This window comes from Prionailurus bengalensis, chromosome C1 (genome assembly GCF_016509475.1).
Source record: "Prionailurus bengalensis isolate Pbe53 chromosome C1, Fcat_Pben_1.1_paternal_pri, whole genome shotgun sequence".
NCBI classification, from domain to species: Eukaryota; Metazoa; Chordata; class Mammalia; order Carnivora; family Felidae; genus Prionailurus; species Prionailurus bengalensis.
The window spans coordinates 37,106,636-37,120,726 of NC_057345.1; the positions used below are offsets into that span (position 1 = coordinate 37,106,636).

A 14,091-nucleotide genomic window follows, 5' to 3' on the forward strand; every position below is an offset into this window, starting at 1 on the left:
TCCCTTGTGTCTTATTTGTCCTTAGGAGGTCAGTGTCCTTCCCCTGTCTGATGGGGGCACTTTGCAAACCTAGCTGAAGGTCACCAATGGGACCTTCATAAATGGGAACAGGAGGGTTGGCTGTGGGGAGACACAATGGAGCTCAACATCCTTCTATTCAGTATTTGAGACCAAAAATGCATGCCAGGCCCTGGGCTAGGTATCCAAAGGCACTGCTGTTCTGTGTGACATTAAGCACAGCTGCCCCAAGAGTGATAGCTGCTGAGGGTGCGTGAGCTATGGCGATTCACAGTGGTCATGGTCACGTCACAGACAAGTCATCATGAGATCCACGAGCCACACTGCATTGCTGGCTGAATTGCATTCTTTGTTAACATTGATGATGCACTGAGTTATGGGTGTCTCTGCATTATGTCTGATACAAGAAAACTGCCAAATGGACACCACAATCCTCCTCTTACAAAGGAAGAGACAGGTTCCAAGGGCGTCTGCCATATCGTTTTTATGCTGCAGAGCCAGGTCTCAAATTTCCATCTTCCTGGCATCAAAGTTCTTGGTCTTCTCAGCATCCCCCATAGTGTCCCTTCCCTAATGATAAGTCTCGTTAGAAAACACTTGGCAAATGATTGTGTGTGTGTCTGTAGGGTGTAATTAACTTGGTCCATGGATTGGCTTAGGAGGACTGGTCATCGAACCCCCTAAAATTACACACAAAGTGTACTTTTTTTTTAATCTTAAAAAAAAAAGTTTTTTTAATGTTTATTTTTGAGAGAGTGTGAGTGGGGGGTGGACAGATGATCCGAAGCGGGCTCTGTGCAATGCAGCAAGTGCAATGCAGGGCTCCAACTCATGAACCATAAGATCATGACCTGAGCTGAAGTTGGATGCTCAACCGACTGAGCCACCCAGGCACCCCTCCTTTTTTTCTTCTTTTTAAAATGTTTCTCAAACGCATCCATGGACCCTCCAAAAGTAAATATCTACTACATGGGGATATTTTTGTACATTTTGGAAACAATCCTAAAAGAAGAGACAAAGAGAATACTGGCTATGAGGTCTGACTTTATTTACTTTTTATTTTTTTTTTAATGTTTGGTTTTTTTTTTTTTTTTTTTGAGAGAGAGAAAGACAGAGTGTGAGTAGGGGAGGGGCAGAGAGAGAGGGAGACACAGAATCAGTAGCAGGCTCCAGGCTCCGAGCTGTCGTCACAGAGCCTGACATGGGGCTCGAACTCACAGACCGTGAGATCATCACCTGAGCTGAAGTTGGACGCTTAACTGACTGAGCCACCCAGGTGCCCTGGTCCCACTTTAAAGATAAGAAACCCCAGCTCTCCCCCAGGATATAAAATTTCCCCTTCACTTTAGGCATGAAGACATCATCTCACCATAACTGTAAATGAGGTAAGCTTTCTGTAGTCTTCCTGAAGGGAAAGGCCACCGATTGTGTATGTTTGCTTCTGTGTGTGAAATCCCAGAACCCTAGCAAACACGCAGAGCTAATTTTTCTCAGTGTATGAAAAAGCCCCAGCCTCTATATGACCACTCTCTTGGAATGGATTTCTCCCACCATCCCCTACCCCTTTAGAAGGCAGTGGAACATTCCTTGTAAATATGCTCTTCCACTGAATCTTACAAAAGCAACTCCCAAGAACCAAAAAAACCCCACACACAAAACACCAATGGAGACCTAAGTGGAGCTTGGTTGATACAGAGAGGGGAAGGGACTCACTCTTCCCTTGCCCCACCCTCTTCAACACTGCAGATGCCTAAGCAGCAGCCTTCACTTTTAGGGCAGATTCTGCAATTCTTAAAGCAGACTCTTTACCATCTGTTAGTTTTTGTTTTTGGAAGGAGGGAGTCTATATAAGGATCAAAGGTTTTTTCCTTAGTAATTGAAGGTCGGAGGAGAGGGGGACCTTTAGTCACAGACACAGTGGGAGAAAAAGGAAATGTTTTATTTAGATAAATTAAAATAGCTGTATTACCTATATGAAATAAGCAAAGCTTAAGTCATAGAGACCTTGAATTCACTCCCTAAATAGAACCGAAATTGCTTATACAGTACCAAAATAGCTCCACTAAAGCAAAGTAGATTTACATTTCTTAATATGAGAAAACAACAAGGTAGGTTAGGTTCGTATAACAAACAATACACACTCTGTATTAAGTCTCAGGAATACCCAAATGTGTTCTGGTTTGGATATGAAAGAAGGAACCACATCTAGCTGGTGTTCATAAGCCAATGAGGTGTGTAGCAAACAAAAGCTGCCACTAAAAACAACTCAACAGCAGGCCATTATGAGTATGAGCCCATCACCGTCAAAGTCTTCAACTGTGACGAGCAAGACTGGCGCAGTAGGAGTAGGGGGCAACAGGGTTACGTCCAGCAAAGCAACATAAAGTGAGGAAACACCAATGGAAGGAAAAGTTGTTGGTGGCAGGTGAAGGGTGTCCTCTTCAGCTTTGCTGTATCAGACACATTCCTAAATGCCAGGTCCCTCTCTGCCCGTAAAATGACACTACAGTCACCCCTAAGCCAGGTTCTCTATTCCTTTGATTCTTCTCTTCCTAGAATACCTTTTTGGTTCTCTGATTTATAGGGAGGCTCTCTAAGTAAACATTATCCCAGATAGTAAGGCAAAAGAAAAAAAAGGGGCCAAGAAGCAGTGCTTTGGGTAACTTAGGAAAGCAGCAGCAGTAGGCACTGCCAGAGTGAAAAGGTAAAAGTATTTGAAACAAAAACCAAAACCCAATCTTCCCCTGAGATGAGGCAGGAAAGGCTTGACTACAGCTCAGAAGTCCCAGGTTGGAGAAGTTAAGACCACTTACAAATAAAACTCCCAAATTCACACTGAGTGAGTGGCTTATAAAACTCTTAAGCCAATGAATCTGCTCAACCTGGAACAAAAGAGTTCAACATGCCCTGCTTCAGTCTGGGAGACAGGGCAGCAGTTATGGCAAAGGGATTCATCTGCGAGTGAAGCAGAAACACCTCCGCCAGTTTGGTAGGGAAGAGGTACATACAGCTGGCCCTCGGACAATGCTAGCTAGCCAGATAAGCTGGAGGTGGGACGGACAGGTGATCAACTGGAAAACAAAACTGACTTCTCCAGGTATAGCTATCTGGTACAAAAGAAAAGTACAGGCAACAAAGAGTTAAGGTGTCCTCAAAGTATCTGCCTATGAATAAGAATTTGAAACTAAAAAGGACAAGCTACATTACCCTCAAGTATATTTCATATAAATCAGTTCTCAAAAAAATACCTTCCAGGTACAGACATACTATTTATGGTACAGTATATACAAATATAGCAGTATAATTCAATTTATTGCTAGAATTTTATTTGGTTGTTACAAAATCTGTAAGGGTATATATATTTAAAAAGGGGGTGGGCATGGAAGGCAGCCAGAAGAAGAAGAGTTATCTTCAAGGTACCTAAAGTGCCAGGCTAATTTTATACTATATTTTAACCTTTCCAAGAAAGTGAAATAGCTCAGATGGGCAAGGGAGTTTTTTTGTTTTTTTCAAAAGACAGAAAGAAGCACAAGCCATTATGAGGTAAGCAGACACATTCATGGGAAAAGACTTCATCTTGCTTTAACTAAACTTTAATACTGTCAGAGAAAAAAAAAATCAAGGTTAGCCAACACTAAACTGAACATCATATAAAGAAAAAACCCAGCCCTAAAATGTTTAAGAGTGTGCGACTGCATCCACGGGTAACAGGGCAACTTGGATAAAGTTAAAATAGAAATGAGCTCTACTAAAGAAGTCTATGCCATGAAACCTGTAGTTTCTCCCTGACGTGGCCTACGGCCAGTTAAGTTTTTCCTTTTGTGTTGCCCAAAGCCTGCTTCTATGAACAGCACAGCACACACACAGATGTAATTCCTTCCGGTCTGGGGACCTTTCCTACTTTTCTGGGGGCCTACAGAAATATTTAAAGGGAGAAGTATTGCACTTGCTTGTTATGAGATCTGAAGAAACTTGCTGCCATCAAGTGAAGTGCCTGGTCCAGGCCAGCTCCACGTGGTTTGGCATCCTCTGGACAGAACCCTTGTAGCCACTTCTGAGCTGACAACTGGTAGGGACCTAACAGGATTTCATGTGCTGCATTTCACAACTTCTCTGGTTTCAGGCCACAGAGGAACGTAGGAGGTTCTTCTTGGCAAAAGCCTTCAGGTAAAACCTCAAGGAGCTTCCTGGGTCAAAAGGAGGGGCAAAGCTATCCTCTAAGGCTCCTCCTGGGTAGCCAGGCTGTGATAGTGAGTGAAAGTGCTGCCCTGCCCCTCAGAAGGGAGACCGCATCAGAGGTGGCAGTCAGCTCTGGCTTGAGGATGGACTTCGGTGGGTGGGTGAAGATAATCTAGCTCACTCAGTGGGGAAAATGTAGCTCCCCACGGGATAACTTTTTATGCTCATCAACACTGAAATAGGATTAAAAGTGAGAAAAAACCCCCAACGAGACTTCTCTGGTTCAGAGGTTGGGATTAGCTGAGGGGACAGGAACAAAGAGCCAGAATCTTATTTTCCTGAGCCTGGGGGCAGCACTGTGCTACAGTGTCACCTCACCTCCCCAAATCTATTCCTCCAGCTTCCATGCCAAACCCCGTGGCAGCACCTAAAGGAGACATGGACATACTTTCCAAAGTTACCAGATCAGCGATTTTTAATAACAAGTCATTTGTTCACATCCTGTTTCAAACCATTCTTCCTACTTCCCACAAAATATGCACAATTCTTTCTTTCATTTTAAATATTTACAAACAGAAAAGGTCTACCTTTTAAAGGAAAGACATTTTCTGAGTCTGTATAAAGTGCAGCTAATTTAAGGCAAATTTATGTGAAATATAAAAGGTGGCTTATTCTCTCTATATACACATTTTCCAGTTTTAAAAGATAAGGTTTCCTTCCCTAAAAAAAAAAAAAAAAAAAAAAAAAAAAAAAAAAAAAAAAGGAAAGAGGGAAAAAAGAGAGCTTGACTTTTTTCTGGCAATTTTTAAATTAAGATCTTACTGGTTTTAGGAAATCAGAGATTTCTGAATATCACATAAGTAAAATGGCCTTTTTTTAAAAAAATAATTTTATAGCTTTTTCAAACAAGTTAAAAGGTGACAATGTGTCTGCTACAGTAGTTTGGAGGACTGGAGGATTGATTGGTAAGTAAAACAGTTGTTCTTGTTAGGTGAGTAGATATTAGGTAGTCCTGGGTGTATAGCATTTCTAAAATATGCCTGATGAGACTAGACACCTAAAGCTACCCTTAGCTCCAGGAATGAATATCTTCCATCGCCATCAGAATCAAACTCTTTCAAAGTCTCTAGTCCTGGCACGGCAGAACCTAAGGAGTTCCAGATTTCCTGGTAGGTCAGCTTTCCATCCATGTCCTGGCCAGTCTTGTGGAATAAATCCTGAAGATCTGTTAAAAAGGAATTACATAATGTGTATGTCTACACATATAGCTAAATTTACTTAACAGTTTATTTATTTATTTTAATTAATTAGTTTATTTTAAAGTTTACTTATTTTTGAGAGAAAGCGTATGTGCGCGCAGGCGTGTGTGTGTAGGAGAGGGTCAGAAAGCAAGGGGGGGTGGGGAGAGGATCCCAAACAGGCCCTTCACTATCAGTACAGAGCCTGATGAGGGACTTGGACTCATGAACCGTGAGAACATGACCTGAGCCGAAATCAAGAGTCAGACACTTAACTGACTGAGCTACCCAAGTGCCCCAAATTTACTTAACAGTTTAACAAGCAGCCTCAACTGAATGCAAAGCACTAAAAGAAAAGCTATTTTGCAGACTCTGTTTCCAAAAGATAAAGTTCAGTATCTCACTAAATCAGAAAGATGATTCTTGATCCTTTACGAATGAGAAGAATTACTGAATGGCATTATCCTTCCAAAACAGAAGCAGTGACAGATAATCACAGGAGAAATGAGTGGGCTGGGCTTTCTCCCCAAGGCCTTCCTTTTAGATTTTCCAGATTTTATTCTTATGTTGGACGGGTAAAAAGGACTGCAGAAGCCTCAAGAGCTAATGGTAGGAGCTGAGCCTGTAAAACAGACTATAGCATATTGTTAGTTAAACAGAATTACCGTATGATCCAACAATTCCATTCCCAGGTATATACTCAAAAGAAATGAAAACATATGCCCATACAAAAACTTGTATGTGAATATTCACAGCTGCATTATTCCTAATAGCCAGAAGGCAGAAACAATCCAAATGTCCATTAGCTGATGAATGGATAAAATGTAGTATTATCCATATAATGGAATATTATTCAGCCATATAAAGGAATGAAATACTGCTACATGTTACAATATGATGAACCCTGAAAACAGGCTAAGTGAAAGAAGCATATACAAGGCCATGGATCCTATGATTCCATTTATATGAAACACCAGCACAGGCAAATCCAAAGATTTTGGTTGAAAGATTAGTGGTTGCCAGGGGCTTGGAGTGGGGGAATAGAGTGAGTGTTTAACGGGTACAGGATTTCTTCTGGGGAATTAGATAATGGTGATGGTTGTACAATGTGGATTATACATTTTAAAAGGGTGAATACTATGATACTATGACTTATATGTCAATTAAAAAAAAAAAGAACCAGAAGGCTACAGATCTCTTCAAAGTGATATATATAGTATAAAGCATCAGGCACATGTGCTCTCTCTCTCTCCCAGCTAAGAGACAGCACTATCACCAGTTGATCTGTAGCTTCTTTTTTAGTTCTAAGATATTATTTGAGCCAATAGGATCGGAGAGTTTCCATCAATGGTCTCTTCTGGTATTTTCTCAAGGGCCCCATAATGAACACGTAGGAGGGCCGGTTATTCACATAATATTTTAAAAGGACTTGATTGTGTCCCCACAGAATGACTTAGTAGATTTAGTCTCTAATATCAAGAGACAGTCATGAGGCTTAGGTTTCCTTAAAAGTCTTCCTAAATCTCTTTCCTCTCTTCATGTAGCCAGCTCCACCTGTAGATTCTATAGGCCTCTTGCTGTTTGGTACTCAGGAAGAACAGAAACGACCTAAAGCGGGGGAAGCAGTGCAAGGTGCAGTCCATCAAGGAGTTTTGCAGACAAGCTTCTGAAGGCCCTGCTTTCACTCCTGAGACAGCCCCAGCAAAGCAGCTCAAGAGTCTCAAAAGCTCTGACAGCCAGAAAAGCAGGTGGGACACTTGTTCTCAATGGCTGCCACCAAGTGGCTAGCTGGAAAATGTGTTTTGTGTGTGTCTCTATACAGGGCGTGAGTTTATAAAATGTGCTATGCACTTGGTAGCAGTATTGAAATAAAAATCCTATTGCTGCTTTGGGTGATTCCAAAAGTGTAGTCATCCAAAGTATCTGAGGCCAATGTTAAGGATTGAAGTATAAATGTTAAGATGGCTATTTCTCAATCTGCTCTATCAGTCTTTCCTCCATGCATTCTCATCAATTCTTGATGTAATAAATGCAAAGTGGGAGAAGGCACTTGTGTTGCCAGTAAACACAATTTAGCATTCTTCTGTCTCCCCAGAAAACAGAAAGAAAAAAACTTGGAGATAAGATGAAAAAGTAATGCATTTATATGGCAATAGAAATTTAAGTCTTCTATGCTTTACACATTAATTGTAGGCTGTAGATAACTCATTCACGTAACAAATATTCACGTGTACCAGGCATTATGCTAGGGGCTGGGAGTAAAGCCAATTTTCTATCTCCCCAGGAAATTACAACACAGTGACATGTGTTACACAGGGGCAAACATAAGATATTATAAAAGAGCATACACAGGAAGAACCTAATCCAGTCCTGGGAGGTAAGAAAATGTTTTCTGGTGGAATGGTATCTAAGTTAAGGTGGAGAGCCAGACAAATGTAGGTGGACAGGAATGGGTGATTTTCCAAGCAGTTAGCGAATGCAAAATCAGGAGACTCTAAACATCACCACGAAGGATAGCACACACTGCTGGAAGCAAGGCAAACATGGTTTTTCTGTGAATCATATCCTTCCTACTGTTTATCTTGCTGGTTTTCAGCCAGAGGACCCCTCATTTTTTAGAGGGCCTTAGCAAACAGTATTTGCTATCTCAGGGTATTATGGTTGCTTGTTTGCCTTCTCCACTAGACTGTCACATCCTTGAGGAAAGTGAGATCATGTCTTACACTGTATTTTTACTGCTTAGCACTGGGTCTAATTAGGCACTCACTGAATGAATGAAGACTCTACAGTGCATTGGTTGAGAGTGCAAACTTGGGTGTCAGGCTGTCTTGGTGTGAATTTTGCTTTAGTCTGATACTTGCTGTGTGGACTTAGGCAGTTTCCCTACCAATAAAATGGGTAGAATACATGAATATTTATGTTCCCAGGATTGTTCAGAGTATTATATAATATATATATTATATAATAATAATATATAATATAATGCATATCATACCAAGTATCTGGCTCACAGAAAGTACTCAATGTTAATTATAATTATATAATTATATATAATTATATATAAAAGAATTATAATTTTTTTTCTTATAAGTTAAAAAAATTAAAAATTTATAGCTTTGAACATTTCCCCTATTATTCCATGGTATAAACATTTACCTTTTTAAAAAAAATTTTTTTTTAATGCTTATTTTGGAGAGAGACAGAGACAGAATGCGACTGGGTTAGGGGCATAGAGAGAGGGAGACAGAATTGGAAGCAGGCTCCAGGCTCCAAGCTGTCAGCACAGAGCCCTACGTGGGGCTTGAACTCATGAGCTGTGAGATCATGACCTGAGCTGAAGTCGGAAGCTCAACCGACTGGGCCACCCAGGCGCCCCTAAGCATTTACCTTTGATGCTAGAAATTCCTGGTAGGGCAATAGGTCTTAGCTGGGCAGTTTTCTCAATGTGATCTCCATAAGACGGTGGAGATTTTGGCAATGCTGATGGCTTTGATGTGAAACTTTGTACTTGCTCTGTAACAAACATATATTGTTTTATAGTATTATCAAACCTGACACCAAAATAAACCAGTACTAAAGGTCACGTTTTAGGGTAATTACATACATACCAAGTAGCACAGTGACTGTGTGAAGTTAAAGGCATGGATTGAGATACGTTGTGTGGGTAAGTGAAGATCATACAGTACCCTATAACATTAAGGTTTAAGCTGTGGTCCCATGGGAAGCTCTTCTAGTACAAGTTAGCTTTACATAGGTTTAGATGCTAAGAGTTTAAGCTGCCAAGTGAGAATAGCATTGGATGCCTGATATCCTAGGAGCCATACCGTAAGTCTGATGTGGGGTATGTGCCACCAGATCAACTGGTGCTGAAAGAGGGCTGTCACACAATTATGTAGCATGATGTTAGCACAAGGCCTCCCATTGTAGACTGTTCCCCTACCCAAAAGAGAGTAAGAGAGGATGTAATGTTTTCCCCAAAATGAAAAATATTTGTGGAGGGTAGGGGCCAAAGCCAATCCAGTCCAGTGCTTTAGTTATGTCCTTGAGGCATCTGCTAATATTGATTAGGTATGTCCCTCCCTAAAGCCAAGGGCCTTTCCAACTCAATGATCCCATCATTATTTGCTAATGGTTTTTCAGAAGGACTAATATTTATTTTTAAGTAAATTTTATGCACTTAGAGTAATGAAAAGACTTCCGTAAACAACATATAGGGCTGGTTTAATATATACTATGACAGTTACATTTTTGCCCATAATTGGATGCAGACAGCATGGAGAAGTCTATTTCAAGCTAAACATTACCCATTCTTTCCTTAATAGACTGGAATACAAATCATGTACAAAATGGTTTTTCCTAAATGAAACCAAAGTGTATCATCTTCATCTCGGTGCATTCAGGCATCATTCCCTCGGTCTGATCAGTCCTGCTAGAACACCTGTCCCCACTCCCTGTGTGGGAGGCGAGCTGCCCAAGCCTACGTGAGACATGCAGAAGCCAGCCCTGAGTATCTCACCTTTGTCGGTGGTGTCTGGTGGCCTGTTGCTCTCAGGCTTGTTTGTGAGAGCACTGATCAGCTGCAGTCTCTCTCTGAGCTTGGATACTTGAGAATCTGGACTATCTTCTTTCTGTCCAAAATAAAGACCACAGAGGCTTAGGGTGGAGAGAAGACCTTACCTGATTCTTCGTTATGTTCCCAGAGCCTATTTAGCAGGAAGTGTTTGACTTCCAGTAGGTTCCCTATTAAAGGTAATGAAGGAATGAATCAACAAATACTAGAGATACCTTTGGTACTCAGAGTTGATGAGGGCCTAGCTGGATTTGAGACTAGACCATTAGGGGACATTATGCGACAGGCAATGTGAGATCCACTGTGAATGTTTGGCTGATGGCGGAAGGCAGGCGTGTGTCAGCAGTAAAGGAAATGTACCCTTGCTCAGGTGCCCATGTAACACCCATTTCCTAAATGAGTAGATATTATTTTCTAGGAGCTATTTCACACTAAATAATTTTCCTGAATATCTTACTTTACCTTGTGACTAGATAACTTTAGGTAGAGTTTTATGCTCTTATCACCTTAAAAAAAAAAAAAAGAAAAAAAGGCAACAAACCCTGGCTTTTCTTTGTCCCCCTCTCCCCCACCCGAGGGTTCAAGTGGTGGCAGGAGCTGTAGGAGCAGGAGGAGCTGTAGGAGAGCTGTAAAATTTCTAACTCCAAGTTTGACTTACTTACATCTTTTAAAAAAGATTTTCCAGGGGCGCCTGGGTGGCTCAGTCGGTTAAGCACCCAACTTCAGCTCAGGTCATGATCTCGCGGTCCATGAGTTCGAGCCCGGCGTCGGGCTCTGTGCTGACAGCTCAGAGCTTGGAGCCTGTTTCAGATTCTGTGTCTCCCTCTCTCTCTGACCCTCCCCCATTCATGCTCTGTCTCTCTCTGTCTCAAAAATAAATAAATGTTAAAAAAAAATTAAAAAAGTTTTTCCCTACACCCTTTCCTCATTTCCAGGATGATCCAGAGTGGCATACAAAAAATATATTTAATTATAAAAAGAGAGAAGTCTGGTTTCTATGAGGCTTAGGCTTTTTAAATTTTTTTTTTTTTTTTTTTAATTTAAAAGAGAGAGAAAAAGCATAGCAGGGGAGAGGGGAGAAGAGGAGAGGGAGAGGAAAAGAGAGAGAGCGAGAGAATCTTAAACAGGCTTCATGCACAGCATGGAGACTGACACAAGGCTTGATCCCATGACCTTGGGATCGTGATCTGAGCGAAAATCAAGAGTCGGATGCTCAACTGACTGAGCCACCCAGGCGCCAAAGGCTTATTAGGCATTTCTAACTGCTTAGGCTAGTGTGAAAGGTCCTGATCATGTGTTCTGTCAGAACACCAACTCATTACGTGTTTTTTTGTTTTTTTTTAATTCAATTATTTCTCTGACCTTCATTTCTACTCTAATAGTTACCATATAGAAGATCACTCGGGCTTATTAAGGGGCTAATATATGGACACAGATGACTAAAACTAGGTACTAAATACTTGAGGAATTTATGAAGAAATTAAAGAGAAATTATATCTGGTTAGGATGTGTAAATTAAGTAGGACAGAGGGACCAATACATTGGGATGACAGTTAAAAACATAAAGAGTCTGAAAGCAAAACCAGGAAATTTAGACAAAAAATGTGCATGATTCTGATGTTTGTTTGATTCTGACGTTTACTGTTAAAATATGAACCGCTGCTAAAATCACTAGCTTCCATCAGTAACCACCTGTTACTTTGTGTTCAACATTTGTATCTGGATCTTCAATTTTTCTTGTCATTCCCCAGGTGAGGTATTTTTATTTATTTTTTATAGAAGTAGTTAGAAAATGCAACAAAAGCCGAGATCACAAAGTATTAAAATCTTAATATATCTGGGCAATAGTTAAGGAAGAACAAATATAGATACAAAGTATTACATTGAAAACTGCCTGTCCTATGGTTCATTTCCAAGTTCATTTCCTCTGAACCTCATATCCTTGAGCTTCTCACACACAATATGCATCTGAGGTGGTATTTTAGCCACTTAGCCACAATCTTCCTGGCTTTTACTTTATAGCCCAGATCTTATAGTATTAAACAATACTCTAATCACAGAGAATGTTAATAAACTTTATTTCCTGGGATATCAAAGCATATCACAGATTGTCTTATCTTGACAGTATGTCAGGGAAGAACTTAAAAACAAAACAAAACAAAACAAAACAGGAAGGTACAAGGTGAAAGGAACTGGCTGAAGTTTAAATGGACTATGTAAGTACTGAGACTGCAATCTAAAAATAATGTTTAGGTTAGACAAGAGTTTTAGATGATCTATGCCTCTGTTCTCTGTTGTTAGTACAGATAACCTACTGTCATAGCTTAAAAGTAATTTCCTTAGGGAAGCTTTCCTGACCTCTGTTAACACTCTCATCATACCCTGTAATTTTCCTTTGTAGCAGGTATCATACTCACAGTAATTATCTGTTCAATTATGTAGTAATGATTTTCTGACTGATGGACTTTGAGTTCCATCAGAATAAGGATCACACGTCTATCCTGCTCACTGCGGTCACCCCAGCTCCTCAAAAAGGGCTTGGCACAGGGTAGGTGCCTGATAAAGTATTCACCTATTCACTCATATACTAATTTATTAATTACTCTGTCTTGAAGTCTCAGCAACCGAGACCGATGTGCTCCTTTCGAGAAAGAAACAGTTGCTCAAATGCACAAACATGCTGTTGTGTCTTTTCTTTTTAAGTAATCTCTACCCCCAACACAGGGCTCGAACTCACCACCCTGAGATCAAGAATTGTACATTGTACCGACTGAACCAGCCAGACACCCCTCAAAAGCACAAAGATGCTGATGCATTATTCTTACTTCAAAAGAAGCCCCCTGTAATTTACCTTTATGCTCTGGGTTTTTAATGTGTCCGTTCTGTTGGTCATTTGATGCAAGGACTCTCTTTTTAGAGTGGTGGCTCTATCATCCATCTTAAAAGGTAAAAACAAGATTAAAGGCAAACATTAAAACTTAAACATCTAGCACATTTGAAACAAAGTAGTCAAACTGAAAGGTTCTCAGGACACTTTCAACAGAAATACCAATAGGAGAAGCAGAGGGGGAGAAAGGCAGCTGAGACACAAAGCTGAAACCGTCGCTTCACAAACTTTCATACTTCTAAAGTACAGAAGGTGAGGGGACTTATATACCCAGAGCCAGGCTAGGCATGACGCTGTTGGAAGAAAACAGCAGGACAGACGGTGCTATTAACGATTTCTTCTTCTGGAGAAAAATAAAGTGGAGGGGGAGGGACTGTACGGGGAGTCTGGGGCAGCAAATTCTCACAATTAGCCTTGAAAACCTTCAAGGCCCAACACTCATCAAACCACCCCAAATTCCTAGCCCCTACTTAGTTTAGTTGAGTTCAAAGGGGCTTTTTAAAATAAGGTTCCTTTAGGGCGCCTGGGTGGCTAAGTCAGTTTTAAATGTCCGACTCTTGATTTTGGCTCAAGTCATGATCTCACAGTTCATGAGTTGAGCCCCGTGTCAGGCTATGCACTGACACATACTGCCTGGTTGGGATTCTCTCTCTCTCTCTCTCTCTCTCTCTGTCTCTTTCTCTCTCTCTCTCTCTCTCCCTCTGCCTCTCCCTCTCAAAAATAAAAACATTAAAAAATAAGTAAGTAAAATAAAACAAGGCTCCTTTAATCCTCACGGCTTTGTAGTAAATCCATGCCCTTGTAAAGCAGGAGTGGGGACAGGTCTTCTGACTCCACGCTCCAAGCCATGCCAGGCAAGCCACCAAGGCTCCACTGCGGCAGAGTCAGTTCAAACCCTGCCTGCCGGGTGCTGGAGTTCAACTTTACTTGTGGGCTTGCTTCTAGCTTTGCTGCTTCCTTGAATTTATGCTACAATTCCCTGTTTTAGGTTTCCATTTCTTTACATATGCCTGTGTCTTTGTTGTACGAAATCTTTAAGGGTGGGGCCTGCAGCTATTAAAAAGCAATCCACATGGATCCCAGGACAATATAGAAAAAAACACATTTTATTAACAATACCATGAAAACCAGTAAACCACATGGTCTGCCAGCACCAATGACTCAGGTCACTGTTTCCTCATGTAAAATGGGAGGATGGA

At 40.9% G+C, this 14,091-nt stretch overlaps 1 protein-coding gene across 3 annotated transcripts in view; it reads right to left on the reverse strand.

Moving 5' to 3' along the window:
* Positions 1-1,936: 1,936 nt before the first annotated feature.
* The window catches only part of EFCAB14 (EF-hand calcium binding domain 14), a 39,330-nt gene continuing 27,175 nt past the window's right edge, over positions 1,937-14,091 (reverse strand). For 2 of the 3 annotated variants that reach the window (XM_043574902.1, XM_043574900.1), the window contains 4 exons: positions 12,857-12,943; positions 9,952-10,063; positions 8,823-8,948; positions 1,937-5,422 (listed from right to left, as the gene is read on the reverse strand). In XM_043574902.1, coding sequence (XP_043430837.1) covers positions 5,247-5,422; positions 8,823-8,948; positions 9,952-10,063; positions 12,857-12,943 — 501 coding nt within the window. In that variant the 3' untranslated portion in view covers positions 1,937-5,246. Of the gene's footprint in view, positions 5,423-5,711; positions 6,070-8,822; positions 8,949-9,951; positions 10,064-12,856; positions 12,944-14,091 lie in introns of those variants that run through there. The other variant, XM_043574901.1, reaches the window with a different exon arrangement.